Genomic DNA, 20059 nt, shown 5'->3' on the forward strand with positions numbered 1-20059 from the left:
TTGGTCATATAATGGCCAAGATGGGTAATTTTTCAGAAAAACACGATTTTTTGAAGGGTTTTTGTTCCAAAGTTGCTGTCAGCCATATTTCTCTCTAACTAAAGTGGAAATCAAGGTTGGGAATAAGGATTTTACATTTATGGGACAACTACAAACCTTGAATTCTTAGTACGATACCCTCAATTTAGTGTTTATGCATAATACATGTTATCAATAGCTTTTTTTAACAAACTCTTTATGCAAAAGTGTTTAAAAAAATGTTTCCTATCCATTTATGTGTGTATCTTTAGCGTATCTTAGTGTGTCTCCGATACGATACGATACTCTCCGATACGTATCTTAATTTTGGCCGATCGATACGGCAATCGATACCAATACTTTAATCCTTGACTGCCCCTAAATCTATTAGCTCCTTCCATCTGAATCTGATCACTCCTTACAAGTCCATCCCAAGGCCTCCATTGAACATGGCCACACCACCTCAAATGACTTTCTCAGAGCTTGTCATGAATAGGGGTTAATGGATTGTATCCAAAAAACTATAATTATAGATAATTAAAAGGGATTCGGTTTCAAATGAAACAGGACAACCCGCTCAAATCTATTCTTTTTTATTTTTTATTTTTCTAATCTGACCAGGGAGGAAACAAATTAAAGGAGAAAGAACCAGGGTGTAGAGCCAGAAGTGATTCAGTAGATTGTCTTCCAAATGTTGGTTCTGTTCTTTTTCTATTCCAGAATCACTTCTTATGACCTGTTACCAAACACCACTCTACTTTCATAGATCACTCTCTCAGAGCGGGATCAGGTAAAAGCACTTCCACCTAAAGATGACTCTGGCACAGAAGAATTGTCACCAAACGGAGCCTTAGTCAAATATTTTTCTTCTGATCTTCTTCTTTACTGTTTACCCCATCAATCAGGTCAATAACTCTTTGTTTCTCTACAGTTTCTTCACCTTTTAGTTACTGAAATCTTCTGTTTCTCATTCATTGCATCAGATGTTTTAAATTAGATTTCACATCTTATAATCAGATTCAATCCTGATATATATGGTTTTAAAATCTGAATCTAATTTTAAATCATTAGTATCCTATTGCCATTAGGGATTCTGTTTCCTCAGATTTGTTTTCCTGTCATTCAGTTTCCATTATAGGTTCTGTTTTGCAGAATTACTCAGATTACTGTTCCGATATTCTTCTGAAATCTCCTAGCTGTTATTACTTGATCTGAGTAATTCTGCTTTCTGTCCTGAAATCACTCCAAGCATTGATATCGATTCTTAGTTTTTGAAATTCCTATGATGGGACCTAAGTCACTCAAAGGTAGAGATTAGGATTCCAAATAGAAACCAGAAACGCATAGCTATGTTGGACCAGAATTAAGCGTTTTTCTATATCTCACAACAGGTGAACCTAATGAGGACAGAACTCAGGTCAAGTGTCCCAGTTAAGGTGGTGAACAAAACCTAAAAATCTGGTCAAGATCCAACGGTTGGATAAGCTGATAAGAAAAGGTAATTCAAAATAGAAACATGAATTTCAGAAATTTGTAACTACCAAGATCAACCCTTCGGCTGAACAGTTCAGTACCAGGTTTTGGTCAAAGTTGGTGTCTGATCAATAGAGTTAATGCCCAGAATATCTCTGAATCCCAATGGCTAAGTTTAGAGATATGGCTGTCTTTTAACAATAGAAAAATAACACCAGAACAGGGGAACTGCAAGTCAGATCTGACAGCAGTAAACAGAAGCAAGCCCAGACCTGTTAAACCGCACTTAGTAGTAATGAAAGACCCTTAACAAACACAGAACAGCAGCAGAAAACAATTGAAATCAGAGGTCGATACTCACTTATATTGCAGGATAAAATGGAAGGGAAGAAGATAGAAGTAAAGGGATACAACCTGAGCCTCCCACTCAAGCCTCAACCAGCATCACACCAGCCACCTCAGCATCTCACCTGGAAAATTTACTGCAACTCACAGCCAGCTGCATCACACAAGCTCTTTGGTATTAATCAGATTCATTATCAACCCAAATCATGGCCTTTGTTCAGCCCCCTTCTCTTTATTAAATAATAAAGCAACTATTAAAAATTTGAAAACTTCAAAAATAGAAACACCCCTCTATCCAAAAATCTCTCTCCTAGAAAAATTACAAATTAAAAAATAGTAGTAAAAAGGAAACATGTCCTTAGCTATGTAATAAAAATATAGCATAAAATCTCTCGTACACAGAAACAGAAACAGAAACTAACTAAAACAGCCTTCAACTGAATCATCCTATATCCACCAAGAAGTTTCCAGCATCTTATCTTAACAGGGCCCACACACAGCTTCTAGACACCAAACAAGGGCCAAAACAAGCTAGCACTTGGCCTGGGTAGAACCAGAACCAGAACCAGAACCAGAACCAGATGCAGAACCATTGGGATTGACGGAACCCATGTTTTGATTTTGGCCTTTTTCTTCTTCATGCTTCAAGCTACATCATCCTATCTCAAGGTTTCTCAAGTAACTTGGGATCATAACATTGGATTGACTTCAGGTTTTGGTATTATGTTTTTTTACCCAAGTAGAATATTTGACCAGTTTTTGAACCATATCCGATTCTTTGAGTTCAAGTTATTCTAATTTTCTAGAATCTGGTCCTTTGTCTTCTTCAATGCCATTCTAGTTTCAATTGAGTTTTTCTTCTCCAATGCCATTCTAGTTTCAATTGAGTTTCTGATCCTGGTCAACTCGACTATTGGAAACCCATCAGGCTATTTCTGTAGCTTCTAGTTCTGTCTAGTGTGACTATTTCAGATTCAGAGATAATGTTCCATTTAGTTCAGAATCTTGTCCTCTTCTTTTTTGAAATAAAAAAGCAAAATTTGATCTAATCAAATCACCTATCCCATTTCCCTTCCATCTCAAATTTGTTCCACATGGGGACTTTATGAAGTAGGAATGTCAAACTCCAAAATGTACAAAACTATACACGAGACTTACAATTGGTCAAAAAACAAATCCATTAGCATAGTTTTTCCAGTGCCCACTCCTCCATAGAGTTAAAGTCCTTTAACAGGTGAGTAAGAATACTGTGGGATGAAACGGGACCACAACCACCTTCTCCTGGACGAAGGTAAAACAACAAAGGCATTAAAGTGTAACATAGATGTTAAAAGGAACTGAAAGAAAAAACAATATATCTGATGGTAGTCTCAGTAGAAAAGACCTGATCCAGAATATCAGCCAGTGATCTAGAAAGATAAGGCACAACATAAATGAATAATTTACCTCCCAGCTTTATAAGACGCTGTATAACGATCCAAATGACAGGCCTCTGCATACTGAACAAGCTCATCATAAAGTCTTTGAAGTTCTTTTACAGAGACAACCTGAAAATGTAGCCATCGTATTCTCCAATAAGAGTAGTGGAAATAGTTAAAGAGGCAAGGGCAGCTATGAACACTGGACAATTTGTAACTGGTGGGTTGTTCCCACGTCTGAAATTATCAAAGTAACTGGATCATAATCATTTGACCACCTGTCTGATTTTGGGAGACACATTAGGCAACTGTCCCGACTGGCCTGACAGGGGGAACTACTTTAAGTTACTTGTTTTCTTATCTGTCCATTTAAGCAATTCCAGGCATTTACCATCAACTGGAATGCCTGAACTGATAATGTATATACCTATTCTAAGTTTGTCAGCTGAAAATAACACAGAACAAGTGATATAGTGTCTTGCCTATTTTTTCTTTTAAAGGCATTTATATGCAAATAAAAGAACTTAAAAGAACACTTACATTCAGATATGAATTGCTTGGTTGTGAAAAATACCTGGCAGAGATCACCATCTACAAGTTCCTGTGCAGCAATTCTTCGATTATACTCCACAAGAGGACCTGCCCTTCCAGCATCTGCTGATAAGCCAAAAAAACCAAGAACTGATACAGACAACACAATCAACTCTGGAAAGTATATGACACCACAATCCGCTAATCACAACTAATATGAGGGTAGATTGGGGTCCGAAGAAAAGACCTCCACTAGTTTGATTGGCAGCAGGAGTGCACAGGGCTCTTGAGATCATAATTTGATGCTTGTATTTATCAATTTCGTCATTGTGTAGGAGTCCATATATGGTGACAGGAACTGGATTGACCAAGGGTTTTTGCCTTCTCCCCATAGCACTAAGGAAACTGCCATTTTCTTGACGCCTCACAGCAGTCCGAACTTCTCGGACAGCCCGAACTAATGTCCTCATCTCGACTCCAGTGTTTGATTATAAACTGTAGAAACAAAACCAGTACAGTTAAGTGACAGCCAACAGTAGAAAGAACGACAAGAAAAACTTTCAGTCTACCAGGTGTAACAAGGGAAACTAAAAAAAAAAATTGTGCAAATTAGATAAACAAGATCCGGATTAGATTTTGGTTCTGGGTACTTGAACAAAGAGTAGACAAAGTACAAAATTTACAATTCAAAGAATAAAAAGGGGAAAATTACTTGATATTCTAATTAAAAATCGAAACATGCAAAAGCCCATCTGAAATTAGCAAAAGATCATCAACAAACTACGAGCAAACCCATCGTCATTACATAAAATTCCTCCAAAATAGTGAAAATTCAACCCAAAAAAAAAAAAAAGGAAAACTGCTCCATCTATTCAATGAAACAATGAAAATTAAGAACATGAAAAAACGAAAACTTGACGAACCTGACTCAAAAATAAATCTTCAGGGAGATCGGAAAACGGAATGATCATCCGGATCACCAAACCTGATCGGTGTAACGGATATATAAAATTGCTCACCTTTTCTAGTTGAAAGCAAGTTACAGGAAATGAACTAACTTCAACAATTACAGAAAAACAGAGTATCTCTGTCTCTCTTATCCTCTTTGGACCACCAGCTTCAAGGCTCAGGAACCCTAGTCGTCTTTGACAACTGCGAATCTGAAAATCAACCCAGACTCCCAGAGAGAGTGTGTCGGAGAGGATACGGTGGCCAGCCTCACAATCCCGTTTCTCTCTCTCTCTAAACGTGAAATTGCAACGAGGTCACAGAAAGGTACACATCACCATCGTTCTTGCTAGCGAGAAGTGCGCGACCGACCTCGTTTCTTGGTTCTGGGGATGGATCGGAGCTAATGGGCCCACAAAGCATACTGTGGTCCCACACAAGAAAAAGGCACATGACTCAAGTTCCGTGAAGCTGCTGCACAACTTGTAGCCGCGCGCAAGGTTTAAAATTCGGTATCGGTATCGGTATCGGTATCGGTATCGGTATCGGTATCGGTGTCAAATAGATCATTTTCTTAAATAATATTTTAAATTATTTTACCTTTATAATTTATCGGATCAGTCTTGCCAATTTCTTTTTTTTTGTTTGAAGTCTTGGTCAATTCCGATTTTTTTTATTTAAATAAAAAAATATTAAATAAAGTCTTATAAATTATACATCATTTTCGACTTATAAATATATATTTTTTTACTATAATCTTCTTGAGTATAGAATTGAATTTCCCACATAATCAATTTTAATTTGATTTCTAATACGGTACATATGATTGCTTTTTTTTCTTTTCATTTATGACTACTCTTGTATAACCAATTATAGGAAAAAAGCACCATCCTACCTGTATAACGATGTCAATGGAAAGTATAAAATATTTTTTATTATCATTATTAGGTAAGATTTGTGTCTTTTTTTTTTTTAACTATCCTTTTGTGTTTAATCAGATCCACGTAGGGGATAAGATTAAATTATTTTATTATTTTATTATTTTATTATAGTGTATAAAGGATAAATAATAATAATAATTTTTTCTTAAAATAAATAAAAGAAAACGAAAAGTTAAATTATATCTTTACTGTAAGAGCTATCGCGTGCAAGCACAGGAGATAATGTTCCTCAAAAATCACAAGCTACAAAAACTAAATCATTATTATATTATTAATTTAGGAAAGCTATGACGTGCAACTACAGGTGATGATGTTTCCCAAAATCACACCATAAACATGAGTCATTTAGTTTTATGATTTTTTAATAAGCATATGGGCAAAGGAATAATCATGTGAACCGTGCGCCCAAAAAAAAAAAAAAAAAGGTAAAATGAGCCCCACATTGGTGGAAAATAATCATCTGTTTTTTCTTGTTTTGCTACATGCAGAACATGACACGTGGACAACTTTAAGACCAACGCATCGGATGTAATAATCCTCACCCAACCTTGACCGTTGGATCCTCTGTTGTCCACGTGTCGTGTTCTGCAGGTAGCAAAACAAGGAAAAACAGAGATGAAAAAAACAGAGGATTTTGATCCCACATTGGTGCAGTGGCCATACCATCAGTGAGTGTTTTTCTCCCATATAATATACATGTGACAATATTATTTTCTGTGGGGGAGTGCGATTCCCACATATGTGCGAAAGCATGGTTTCAAATATTAGTATCATATCATTACAAAAAAAGAGAGAAAAAAAAATGAAAATTTACCACGTCACCCTCTGGAGAATGCCACAATTATAAGATCACCCAATCTGCTTCACCAAATTATACTTATACCCCTTACCATTAGTCACTGTTAAGAAATATACTATAACTGCTAATGTCAACAACTATATTTCATTTTAAATACCAAAATGCCTTTACTAAATAAGAAGTACCAAAATACCCTTACCATAAGTTAATATTTCTTTATCCAAATCAATAGGTTTTGGACCCCATTCCAAGACCTAATTTATCTTTCTCTCAAATCGCCATTGTTGGACCACTGGTGATTGTTCATAGTAGCGGCAGCGACATCAATGACGAACGGCGACCTCGCGGAGACCAGGTGAAACAGGTTGCGTATAGTAAATCTGCGTTTCTTCTTTGCAGGCTGCAACCAACACTTTGCAACCGGAGCTCGTTGTAATCGTTGGAGTTGTAGTTTCAATTTCCAGACTGAAGTTCTCCAAGTCGGACTCAAGTACATTCACTTTAATATGTCCCAACTTTTATCAACTAATGAATTAATGACCATCAAGGATTAAAGTAGGGGTGTCAATTCCTAAACCGAACCGGTAAAACCGGCCGGACCGAACCGATAACAACCTGGACCGAACCGAACCAAAGCCTTATTGGTTCGGTTCGGTTTCAAGTATTGTAACCCCAAAACCAAACCGAACCGCACCGAAAACCGGATGAACCCGAAACCAAACCGAAACCGGCTCAAAACCCAGACCGAAACCGAAACCAAACCGGTAAGAAACCGAAACACTCCAAAATTCATTAAAAAAATTAAAATTTGAATAGTTTTGTATACATTTGTATGGAAAATCGAATTCAAACTAGACCAAAAATCAAAACCAACCCGGTTACAAATCGATTTAAGAAATCGAAGTTCAACAATTCATCATTTGGTTGTTTCCTAATGGCTCCATACCGGTTTAAAAAACCGATCCAAATCGAAATGAACCTAATAAATCCAAACCGGTACCAACCCGAACCCAAACCGCACCGAAACCGACACCGGACCGAAACCGATAAATCCTTATTGGGTCGGTTTCGGTCACTTCCAAACTCACACCGAAACCGGTGGAACCGGACCGAAACCGCACCGACCCGGACCGTTGACACCCCTAGATTAAAGTATCGGTATCGGTCGTCGTATCGGTATGTCAAAATTAAGATACGTATCGGAGGGTATCGTATCGAAGATACGCTAAGATACGCTAAAGATACGCACATAAATGGATAGGAAACACTTTTTTATACACATTTGCATAAAAAAATAGTTAAAAAAAAGTTATATATAACATGTATTATGCATAAACAATAAATTGAGAGTATCGCACTAAGAATCCAAGGTTTGTAATTGTCCCATAAATGTAAAATCCTTGTTCCCAACCTTGATTTCCACTTTAGTTAGAGAGAAAAATGGTTGGCAGCAACTTTGGAACAAAAACACCTTAAAAAATTATGTTTTTCTAAAAAATTACCCATTTTGGCCATGTTATGACCGTATCGGTACGTATCGGTGTGTATTGGTCGATACATACCGATACGTATCGATACATACCGAAACATACATTTCACTTCAATTTTGAATTTTTCATAGAGTATCGGTACGTATCGATGTGTATCGGTGGTGTATCGATGCGTATCGGTGTGTATCGTAGGATACGTATCGATACATAAGGGTTTTAAAATTTTCATGATACGTATCGGTATGTATCGTGCCGATGCCTATCGATACGGATACGTATCGACCGATACGACATGATACGCACCGATACTTAAAACCATGATGACCATAGAAAATTTCCCATGAATTGGAACCTATAAGAGTAGTTAAACTGGTGAGGGCTTTTATAGTTGAAGCCTTGAAGGAGGGTTGTAATCTCTTGTGATTTATGACAACACTAGAGGTCTGAGTCTTTCACCCTCGAAAGTGGTGAAATTAGAAAATCAAAAGCTATAAAACTTCCTTGGGGCCAACCCGTTCACAAAATAGGAGGCATATACTATTTCATTTCGTTTTAGTTATTAGCTAAGCAATGCCTTCATGATTGAAGTTTTTCATACACCATTTTTTTTCTAGCAAAATCAACTTGTGAACACTGCTGGCCAATATTGCCCAAGTTTAACTTGAAATAATGAAAAACAAATCTTAATTTATTAGCTAATAAATTTACATAAGTCTCTTGAAGGCAGCTTGATGTAGCCAACAAGGAGAAAAGGGAGGAAATCCCTAATTTAATCTTTGATTTAACCCCTTTTTAGAGTTTCTAGAAGGATTCCAACAGTAGCAGCTGAGGATATTGGCTTTTATTTTTGTTGTAACGTTCTTCTTATAGCTGTTAGACTGTGCAGCAATTATATTTTTCAGTTTCCAATTGTCTCTAAGCTAGTTTCCATTTTTAGTTCCCTGTTTTGTTACTCTTGGGTATACTGATGTACTACAAGGGTTATAGTTGCAGTGTTTATGCTAATCGGTTCCTCTATGACCTCTATTATGGTCCTTCTTTCACAACCAATTTGCCCTTTGAGCAATTGAAACTGTTAAAAACAGGAAATATCATAGGAGAAACCCTCTAATAATCTGACTAGAAAACAGACAGAGAATGAGGGTGAGAGAAAGGGCAGTTAGTTACTATAAATCTAGATAGAGAATGAGAGTGAGAGAAAGAGAGAGATACCTCGTTGGTGATGAACAAACGCCTTTCTCAATCCTTCATTAGCGATGGGAAGGTCATCGTTTAGATTGATGTCTCTCAGTGAAGGTGAGTATAAGGGTAAAAATCGATAGTTTTTTTAATGGCAAAGGTATAATGGTTAAAACAAGAGTTTTTTAATGGTAAGGGTATAATGGTCATTTTAACTCCACACTTAACATGACGGTAGGGGGTCTAAGTATAATTTAGTGAAACAGAAGGGGTGGTCTTATAATTGTGGCATTCTCTAGGGGGTGGCGCAGTAAATTTTCAAAAAAAAAAAGTATTGATATCATATTGGCTATATTATATTGGTATTGGTTGAGACCGATCCTTAAACAATTTAGATTGATTATCCATATCATTTTAGGGGTGAATAAAATAGATATACTTAAAAAAAAAAAAGGGTAAATCCGATCAATATTCGTAGGCATCGGGGTATCGATACCAATATTGATATCGTCCACTAAATCCATGGCGAGAGCCAATGAAAATACATGAATAAATATCCACAAAGATGTTGTTTTCCATTTTAGGGAGGGTGCAGTGGGCCGATCATTCTCCCCTCTCATGTGTCTAGGTGCAAGGATCACATTCTCATACAAAATTTTTTTTCTCAATATACAGACATAGATTATAGACAAAATCTATGCCAATATATAGAAAAGTATTTCTTTGCTTTTCTTTTATTACATTCCAAACAAAGTCTTATATTTTCACATATCTGAATAAAATCATTTTAAGATATATTTAAAATCATTATTTACCCTTATGTATAGCCCCTATAGGGGAAGCAGGAGAGTAGCTCCCAATGTGGTTGTGGAATCCGTGTCTCTCTATGACACTACCTGCACACATACAGAGGCACGTAGGTAATTGTGCATGTGTGCGTGTGAACCATTTGGGATTGACAACCACGTTTCATGGTACATGTACTGTGCTACTGCCTGATGACCAGATCCAATAGCACCTGCGCTCGTGAAACTCCACCTTTATTTAGGGCCTGTTTGATAATGTTTCGTTTATGTTATTTATGTTGTTTTTGTTCCTAGAAATAACAGAAATAATCTAAAAGGCTTTTGATAAAGTTGTTCCGTTTCTCTTGATTTTAGAAACATAAATCAAAATTTATATCAATTTCTCTTCATAGAAACGCAAATGGCGAAACAAGTACGTTTCTGGAAACGAATGAAATCCCTGCTCTACAAAGGAGGAGGATTTGGGGTTTTGGTGTTATGGATGCGTCTAACGTCCTGTATAAATGCTTCTTCTTCTTCGTCGTGGTTCTAGTCTTCGCAATTCCTTATTGATCTCATTATCGAAGAGGGAGAAAATCGGTGAATCCACCGAAGAAGCCATATGCCTATCGTCCAGCAACAACCCTAAACCCATTGAAACCGATTGCGTTTACAGAAAATCCACAGAGGGGAGAGAGATTACAGGGAGGGATGTATTGTCGATGAGATTGATCGGCAAAATTTGGAGGGTTGAAGAAGGCGATTGGTGTGGACATCTGACCATTAACGGGCAATAAGTTCTTGGAATTAACAAATAAATAAGTCTCTTGAACATGCGCATACATGAAACTAATTGAAGATTGAGCATCGAAGAACAACAATGCGTGAAATTTGCATTTGTTAGGGTTTTAAGAGAATGAATTCTGTTAATCTTCTGATTCACTTACCTCAAGGGTTACGATTAGTGCTGTTGATGTTGCTGCTACTGTAGGAATTGATGCTGTTGAGGCATGACCATGGGAGATGGATGAATTTGGGGTCTATGGTGAAGAAATTCATGCAAAGGAGAGTTGCAGAAGTTAGCAGAGAAGAGAAATGGAAACGTTTCTTGAAACAAGTTTTATCAAACACCTTGAATTCTGTTTCTATTCGCAGAAACGGAGATTTGTGTTTCTATCGTTTCTTGACACAGAAACGACAGAATCGGGCCCTAGGTGTCATTACTTACTCTCCATTCCCCAACGAGGCTGCTGGGTGTGGATGTAACTAATTAGGACCTTTATCAGAAAAAAAAAAGAAAAAAGAAAAAAAAAAAGAAAAAGAAAAAGTACATGTGATAGGAAAGTCCATGCACATTAGTTGTTATATTAGAGATCACAGTGGGCCCATTTAACTAACATATTTTAGTGGGCCATTCAAATCTGGCTTGGAACTCTCAAAAGACTACCCTTATGATATGCATGGATATCAAAGAAGAACACACTTGTCAGCCGCACGAATCCAGATTCCAGACTCGACTTATATTGACATAATTTGTCCCCTTAATGTGTCAAAGTTCCCTTGATATGTTGTTCAGAAGAAAAAAAATCTACGATGTCTAATTATGAAGTTTTATCATCCCAATGCATGAGAATTATGGGTGCTCAAAAAGTTTCAAAAATAGTAAAGTGTTTTAAATATCTGGAAGAGGGTTTCTGATTGTGTAGAGTGGAATATGCACGTTACATCAATAGCAGTGTAAGAAACAGTATCATGGGAAGACTCATTCTGAACATAAGAGAAAATGATTAAAATGTAAGCGGGTAATGTATATTGTAAACTACCCTAGCATCGTGAGAAAGTTAATCACTATTTTCTTATTTGTTTTTTATATTTTTTGTGCAAGACCCACAACTTGACAAATAAGGATCACAAGAGGCTGGACAAGGAACCATGAAAGACTAGAACAAGACCCATAATGAATCTTCTAGGTCGCACTTATTACGAATTATTAAACTACTATTATTATGTAAAAAAGATGGAGGTAACAGGGTTGGACTATCAACTTTAGACTTACAATAGACCTTAAGATTGAAATTTTGATACTCTTATGGATCATATATGCAAAACTTATTTTTATTTTGGGAAGTGGTTCTCTATCTGAGACCGCAGCTTATGCCACTGTTCCATGTATCTATTTCTCTCCTCCCCAAGACAAAAGGTAGAAATGTATTTTTACATAAAAAAGAGAGAGATAAGCACATTGAAGCTCTAATGTTAGCTACACTACCGAACAAAGTCATTTTCCTTTTTATTTTATTATCAATGTTCGTTCCCTTTCTTAACTAGGAACAAGCAACATAATTATTTAGTACAACAGCAATGAAGCATTTAACCTCAAGCCCTATCTTTCTTCTCAGAGCGAGCAAGAGAAGCAACTAGAGAGCTTTCCAGGGTAGAGGTAAAGGGAGTCCCCTATGTGTAAATGAAACTAATCGATTTGAAACCAAACAAGGGTTGAGCTACAATGCATGACCAATCATCAGCGATAAGGCATCTGAGGAAGCTAGCGTGGTTGACAGTTCAGATAGAGATGATGGAGATGTACTCTCTATATCATCAGGTAAGAATCAACCTTTTGATTCTTGGATTTTAGATTCTGGATGTTCATATCACATGTGTCCACATAAGGATTGGTTTGATACATATCAACCATATAATGGTGGGTTTGTCCTAATGGGGAATGATGCCGTATACAAGACCATTGGGATAGGCACTATCAAAATCAAGATGTTTGATGGGATAGTAAGAACCTTAGCAGATGTGAGACATGTACCAGAATTAAGGAAAAAACTTAATATCTTTGAGGGCACTTGACTCAAATAGCTGCAAGTACATAGCAAAAGGTGGAGTACTCAAAGTTATTAAGGGTGTAATGGTTGTCATGAAGGGACAGCTAGCAGGAAACCTATACAGACTCATGGGGAGCACAGTTATAGGTGGAGCATCTGTGACTACAGATGCAATATTTGATACAGATGATACCTATCTGTGGCATATACGGTTAGGGCATATGGGAGAAAGAGGATTGATGGAGCTTCATAAAAGGAAAATGTTGAAGGGAGTAAAAACTTGTAAACTGAGCTTCTGCAAGTATTGTGTATTCGGAAAACAGTGCAATGTTGTTTCAAAACTATAAAACATAAGAGTAAAGGGGTGCTTGATTATGTACACAGCGATGTATGGGGTCCTTCAACAACAAAATCTAAAGGTGGGGCAGAATACTTCATGATCTTTGTTGATGATTACTCAAGGAAAATATGGATCTACTTCATAAAGCATAAAAGTGAGGTGTTCACTAAATTTAAGGAATGGAAGGCTGAGGTAGAAAGGAAGACAGGAAAGAAAATTAAATACTTGAAAACAGATAATGGAGGAGAGTACACATATAAGCCGTTTCCATAATTGTGCAAAGCTGAAGGGATTACACATCACTTCACAGTTCCAAAGACACCACAGCAAAATGGTGTAGCTGAAAGGATGAACAGAACACTTTTAGAAAGAGCTCGGAGTATGAGGCTGAATGCAGGGTTGAGCAAGAGATTTTGGACAGAAGCAGTGAACATGGCATGTTTCCTCATCAATAGGTCTCCATCAAAGGCAATTGATTCTAAAATTTCTGAAGAGGTATGGACAGGAAAATCAGTAGATTATTCTATTCTAAAAATATTTGGTTGTCCAGCCTATGCGCATGTTGAGAGTGAGCATCGTTCCAAGTTAGACTCAAAGTCTAAGCAATGTATCTTTATTGGTTTTAAGAAAAGTGTAAAGGGATTCAAGTTATGGGATCCAAGTTCACAGAAAGTTATGGTTAGCAGAGACGTTGTGTTTGATGAGTCTCATATAGTGAAGCCAAATTACAATTCACAAGCAGTTGATGAAAATAAAGAAGGTTCTACTATGCAGGTGGAGTTAGGTGAGTTAGAAACAATAAGAGAGAATGAGTCATCAAGTGACTTACCAGGACAATAGGAAGCAGTAGAAGTTCCATATACTGTGGCAAAGGGTAAAGGGAAGCGTACTCACAAAGCACCTATGAGATACAGGTTTGAGGACATGGTTGTCTATGCTCTCACTGTAGGTACAGGTGATCCATCTTCCTACCATGATACTTTGAGTGATGCACAGCATGATAAATGGATGACAGCTATGATGAAGGAAATAGAATCTCTACAGAAGAACAAGACTTGGGAGATTGTAGAAAAACCTAAGGGAAGAAAAATTATTGAGTGTAAATGGGTCTTTCGTAAGAAAGAGGCAGCATTTGAGAAGGAACATGAAAAGTATAAGGCCAAACTTATAGCCAAGGGCTATGCACAGAAGGAGGGGATAGACTACAATGAAATATTTTCTCCGATGGTGAAACACACTTCGATCAGGGTACTACTTACTTTGGTGGCCATGTATGATTTAGAGCTTGAACAACTTGATGTGAAAACTGCATTTCTTCATGGTGACTTGGAGAAACATATTTACATGGAGCAGCCTGAAAGTTTCAAGGTGCAGAGAAAGGAAGACCATGTTTGTCTGCTTAAAAGGTCGCTTTATGGCCTTAAGCAATCTCCTATGCAGTGGTACAAGCGCTTTGATTCACACATGATGAAGATTGGCTACACAAGAAGTGAGTATGATAGTTGTGTTTATTATAAAGTGTCAAGTGATAATTCCATTATTTTGTTGATACTTTATGTTGACGACATGCTCATTGCTGCAAAGAACAAACATGATATAGTCTCTTTGAAGTCTTTGTTGAGTGCCGAATTTGAGATGAAGGATCTTGGTGCCGCTAAGAAGATCCTTGGCATGGAAATCCTTAAAGATCGAAATGCAGGTAAACTTTGGGTAACTCAGAAGAGGTATATTGAAAAGGTGCTAGAGCGTTTCAATATGGAAAAGGCTAAGCCAGTTAGCACTCCGTTAGCTGGCCACTTCAAGTTATCTGAAAGGGAATGCCCTACAACACAAGAAGAGGTGGAGCAGATGTCTCAAGTCCCTTATACTAGCGCAGTTGGGAGTCTCATGTATGCTATGGTTTGTAGCAGGCCAGATTTGTCTCATGCAGTCAGTGTTGTTAGCAGATACATGAGTAATCCAGGGAATGAGCATTGGAATGCAATTAAGAGGATCTTCAGATATTTGAGCAAGACTAAAGATATAGGTGTTATGTTCAGTGGCAAGGGAAGTTCTACAGAATTAACAGGTTATGTTGATTCTGACTATGTTGGTGACTTAGACAAGAAGAAGTCTACTACATGGTATGTGTTTACATTGGCTGGTGGACCTATATCATGGAGGGCGATGCTTCAGTCTACAATTGCATTGTCCACTACATAGGCAGAGTACATGGCAGCAGTTGAGGCTGCCAAGGAAGGAGTCTGGTTGGCTGAACTGGTTCGTGAGTTGGGGTTGGAGCAAGGAGGTACAATGTTACATTGTGACAGTCAAAGTGCCATACATCTTGCAAAGAATCAGGTGTTTCATGCAAGGACAAAACATATTGATGTGAGATTTCATAAGATCAAGGAGCTTGTGTCAGAAGGCAGTATTCACTTAAGAAAAATTCGTACAGATCTCAATCCTGCAGATATGTTTACAAAGCCAGTTACTACAGAGAAGTTCGAGTCCTATTTGGACTTGATTAATATTACTCATTGTTGAAGATCAGGGACGCACCAAACAGGTGTGGGTTTGTACCTCTAATGAGGTACAATGATGAAGACGTCTACAAGTTATCTTTACAGAAGGCTCGACAGAATTCAAGCTAAGGTGGAGATTATTGGTGTATGGTGTCTTGTATTCCGTTACAGTTTAATCCAGGTAGTACTGGTGTAGCACCTAGACAGGCAGGACGGCGATCCCGCTAGCCGATTAGCGGGCCGTGGGGGTTGCAAGGGGGGCAGGAGGCCCCCCTGCATAGCAGGGGTGTAGGGGGCGCAGCCCCCCGCTCGAATTTTTTTATTTGAGGACAATTGTGTATTTTTCGGATTAGGGTTTTTTCGCTATATATTTGTAGCGAGAGTTTCTTTCTCTGTAATGCAAGCAATACTGAGAGGTGTGAGGATAAGCGCTGAAACCCTATTCTCCATTGATAGTGAAGCAAGATTTCATCTCACCGGGGACGTAGGCAACCTTGCCGAATCTCGAAAAATCCGTGTGCATTGTTTGTTTTGTTTTTCCATTATCTTCTGCATCGTTTTAGGGTTGCGTTTCTACATGGAGACCATCTTTGGGATCACATCCCATGGATGCTGTGAGATGGAGTGTAGTGTTTACTTGCAGGCAGGATTGCCCTAGGGCTGCTATAAGCTCTAATAAAATTTCTCTTTATTCTAAATAAAAAAAAAAGAAGAAAGTAATCAATTGTTACTATGGATCATTATCGAGCATTTTTTTTTTCAAAACTTAGGATCGGCATCAATCGATATCGATATGATTGGATTCGAATTGGATCGCATTGATTTAGTCTTTTCAAAACAAGAAGATTTAGTCCTTAAAAAAAAAAAAAAAATTGATATTTTGAACCATTTTACCCTTATACCTTCTCATAGGTCATTATTGAATTAATGTCAAATGATATCAATTTTATCCATGCGAACTTAATCGATTCAATCCGAATTTTAAAACTATGATTCAAGTGCATCGTAAGTCTTTAATATCTAGTGAAACTTTCATGGCTGCTCAAAATATCAATTGGGAACAGGTGAGATCATGGTTTCAAGCATCAATATCATTCGATATTGACTGAAATCGATCTCTGATCTTGATCAACCCGAATTGATTGTCCTTATCATTGCAAAGGAAACAGTAAAAAATTTATACCTAATAAAAAAGATAAGGACAAAATCAACCTTGACACGCCAATCCAATCCGACCCGGATCGGTATACTGTCCCCTAAATCCATGGGTGAGATACATAGGATAGTCAACATCTTCTACGTCTCTTCATCTCAGTCTTCCACTAACTTTCTCCTTTTGGCAAATGGGAAACCGAAAAAATATTAGTTAACTGAGGACTAATACTATTTTGATAGTTCCACTCACTCTCTCTCTCTCTCTCTCTCTCTCTCTCTCACACACACACACACGTCCTCTGAGTGCCCTATGATATATAAAAAAACCTCAAGTTGCCTCATCTTCTCATACTCGCTTCAGTCTACTATGGAGAGACCCATTCGATCACTGAGGTTTCTTCTTCAGCTTTCCTCTCTTCTCTTTCTCAACCAACCATGGTTCTCACTGCAAGAGACCACGCCGCAACAGCTTATCAAAGGCTTCACAGCCACTCCATACCCATCCGTATCATCTTTCCAACCCCTTCTCGACAACCCCAACGGAACTTTCTCTCTTGGGTTCCTCCGAAATGGAACTTCCCAACTCGCTCTCGCCATCATTCATGTCCCTTCTTCAGAACCCGTTTGGCTCGCAAATCCAAATCGTTGGGCTCTCTGGTCAAACCCAACAGAGCTATTCTTCAATGGTAGTTTCGTCTTGTCCGATCGACACTCAGGGGTTCTTTGGTCAACTGCTACCGACGGTGACTTCATCGTTCTTGAGGAGAATGGAAATCTTCAAATAAAGAAGTTCGATAGTTCACCTATAATCGTATGGCAGAGTTTCGATTTTCCCTCCGATACTCTTCTCGAGAATCAAAATTTCACAGTCAATATGTCTCTGGTTTCATCAAATAATCTCTATTCTATGAGAATGGGAGACAATTTTTTGGGCTTGTACGCCGAGTTCAAAACAGGGTTGGATCAGATTTACTGGAGACACAGAGCTTTGGAAGCGAAAGCAACCATCGTCGTTGGCAATGGATCCATTTATGCTCGGCTAAGCTCGAATGGGTTTCTGGGTATGTATCAAACAGAAGCAGCTCCAGTCGATATGCAAGTTTTTAATACCTTTCAAAGTTCGATTTCAGGGATCCGACGATTCAAATTAGAATCGGATGGGAACATCAAAGATTATTACTGGGACGGATCGAAATGGGTTTTAGATTTTGAAGGGATCCAAGACGCATGTGACCTCCCAAACCCATGTGGATCGTACAGTCTTTGTATTCCAGGGGGAGGTGGTTGCTCGTGTTTGGATAACAGAACAGAGTATTCCACCTCCGGCGATTGTTTCCCACCGGAATCCGGCGATTTCTGCGGTGGGATTGACCAAGATAAAGGGGATTCGTCTTGGGTATTGACAAGAAGCGGCGTTGAGTTGCCTTACAAGGAGTTGATGGGGTTTGAAACAATGGGATCTTTGGAGGAATGTGAGAAGTCCTGCGAGAGTAACTGTACTTGTTGGGGAGCTGTATTCAATAACGCTTCTGGGTTGTGTTACCCAGTTGGGTATCCGATAAACACATTGGTGAGTGTAGCAGATGATAGCAAGATTGGGTATTTTAAGGTGAGAGGAACTGAAGGAGGGAAGAGAAGAGGAATGGGTTTTGCAGTTGGGATAGGTCTGTTGGTTGGTGCGGTTGTGATCTTTGTTGGGGTTGGTGGGTTTATGATATACAAGGTTTGGAGGAGGAAGAAGGAAGGAGATGATATGTTCAAGGAGGAGCAGCGGTTGTCTTACAGGGATCTGCTGCGATCCTCGAGCTCTGTATCAGTTGAGCTCTCCAAGAGATGAAGATAGGTCGGCCATCTACTTTGACTTTTTTCCTGGTTGAAGTGGGTCCCACTTTTAACCAACTGGACGGTGATGATGGTATGGTGGGGTTGGAGGGAAACAGGTTACAGAAAGTGTGAGTCGTTGGATTAGGATTTCACAAGGAGATTACATGGGAAAACAATGCAGCTCAGTCTGCTAGTTAGATTGGGAAGGAAAAAAGAGACAAAAATGTTTTCAATCTCTCTGTTTAATTAAGCTTCTCTACTGTTTTATTCTGCTTGTAAATTGGAATTCTTTAAGTGGGCGTTTTGCGCGTGTTTATTAGATTTTGTTGTGGTCTTTGCGGATTGCTGGCTTGCAACTTGCAAGCATAGCCAATTAACCTAATTTCAAAGACCAATTGTAGGGTTGGTGGGACCCACTCAATTTTATATTCAGTTCTAGGGATATAAATGTATAATCAAAATCTGAATTCGTATCCGTATTTATCTTCGATTAGGGGTATTCATATCTGGTGAAAGGATACCTGGATTCAAATTATCCAAAAAGAATTATATGATCCAATCAATTACTAATTTTGAGGGTTCTTGAAGTTTAGATAAATTCTAGAGAATGAGGAAAAAAATCAAGATAACTTAAAAAAATAGATTAAGAAAGAATTGAATTCATTGGGGGAGGATCAGACGGATTACACAATTTTGAAAGAAAAGATAGATGAAAATTAGAATTTGATTCGCACTAGTATTCATTAAGGGTATCCATATCCAATGAGGAAGTATTTGAATCTAATCATATCCGATCCATTTACATCCTTAATATTTTATCATTAATTTAATTTCAAAAACCAATGGTAGGATTGATGGGACCCACTCAGTTCCTTCTCTCATCTCGGTTTTGCAAACAATTACGGCCTACTAGTGAGGCCACCTTTTATCATGGAATTGTGGTCCCACTCAAGTGTATTTGACCATTTGTTTTTCTATAAATATGAGCTGGAGAAATGGTTCAAAACCAAAAGTGGTATGATGGATATTGAAAAAAAATCTTATTCAATTCGTCTTCTTATTTGTTTAAGAAAATCCATATCCAAAAAATTGATGTGCAGATATTATTCGAATCCGTATCAGAGATTTATTTTATAAATATATGATTAAATAGTTTTATAAAATATTTGATAATATTAAAATGTCTTTATTAGTTCACAATATATTACATATAATTAAACATTCAATAAAAGAAAAAGATCTATAAGAACATTTATAAAATTGCATTTTACTCTGTCATATGAATGTGCTCAAATGTCAAAATGTTATTGAAAAATCGGTATCTAGTCTGAATTTTTATTCAGTGATTATTTTATCGGATCCAATTAAAAAAATATGATTAAATAATATTTTATAATGCTAAAATGTCTTTATTAGTTTACAATATATTATATTATATTAATCAAACAAGAAAGGAAACGATTCATGAGAACATCTAT

General features: G+C 37.7%; 2 protein-coding genes across 2 annotated transcripts in view; one reads left to right on the forward strand and one right to left on the reverse strand.

The window, feature by feature from the left end:
• Positions 1-5100, reverse strand: part of LOC122057379 (AFG1-like ATPase) — a 19972-nt gene extending 14872 nt beyond the window's left edge. The window contains exons 1-4 of the mRNA XM_042619452.1: positions 4709-5100; positions 4033-4280; positions 3829-3935; positions 3283-3383 (exon numbers count right to left, since the gene is read on the reverse strand). Coding sequence (XP_042475386.1) covers positions 3283-3383; positions 3829-3935; positions 4033-4255 — 431 coding nt within the window. The 5' untranslated portion in view covers positions 4256-4280; positions 4709-5100. The remainder of the gene's footprint in view (positions 1-3282; positions 3384-3828; positions 3936-4032; positions 4281-4708) is intronic.
• Positions 5101-17114: 12014 nt separating this feature from the next.
• On the forward strand, positions 17115-18861 carry LOC122058449 (PAN domain-containing protein At5g03700-like). The gene has a single exon (XM_042621141.1). The coding sequence runs from the start codon at positions 17125-17127 to the stop codon at positions 18592-18594; it is 1470 nt and encodes a 489-aa protein (XP_042477075.1). The 5' UTR covers positions 17115-17124; the 3' UTR covers positions 18595-18861.
• Positions 18862-20059: the final 1198 nt, after the last annotated feature.

Source organism: Macadamia integrifolia, chromosome 12, assembly GCF_013358625.1.
Source record: "Macadamia integrifolia cultivar HAES 741 chromosome 12, SCU_Mint_v3, whole genome shotgun sequence".
Lineage (NCBI taxonomy): Eukaryota > Viridiplantae > Streptophyta > Magnoliopsida > Proteales > Proteaceae > Macadamia > Macadamia integrifolia.

What these genes read in the sequence shown, in the direction of transcription:
- LOC122058449 (XM_042621141.1), top strand. Translation starts at nt 17,125, where the DNA reads ATGGAGAGACCCATTCGATCACTGAGGTTTCTTCTTCAGCTTTCCTCT.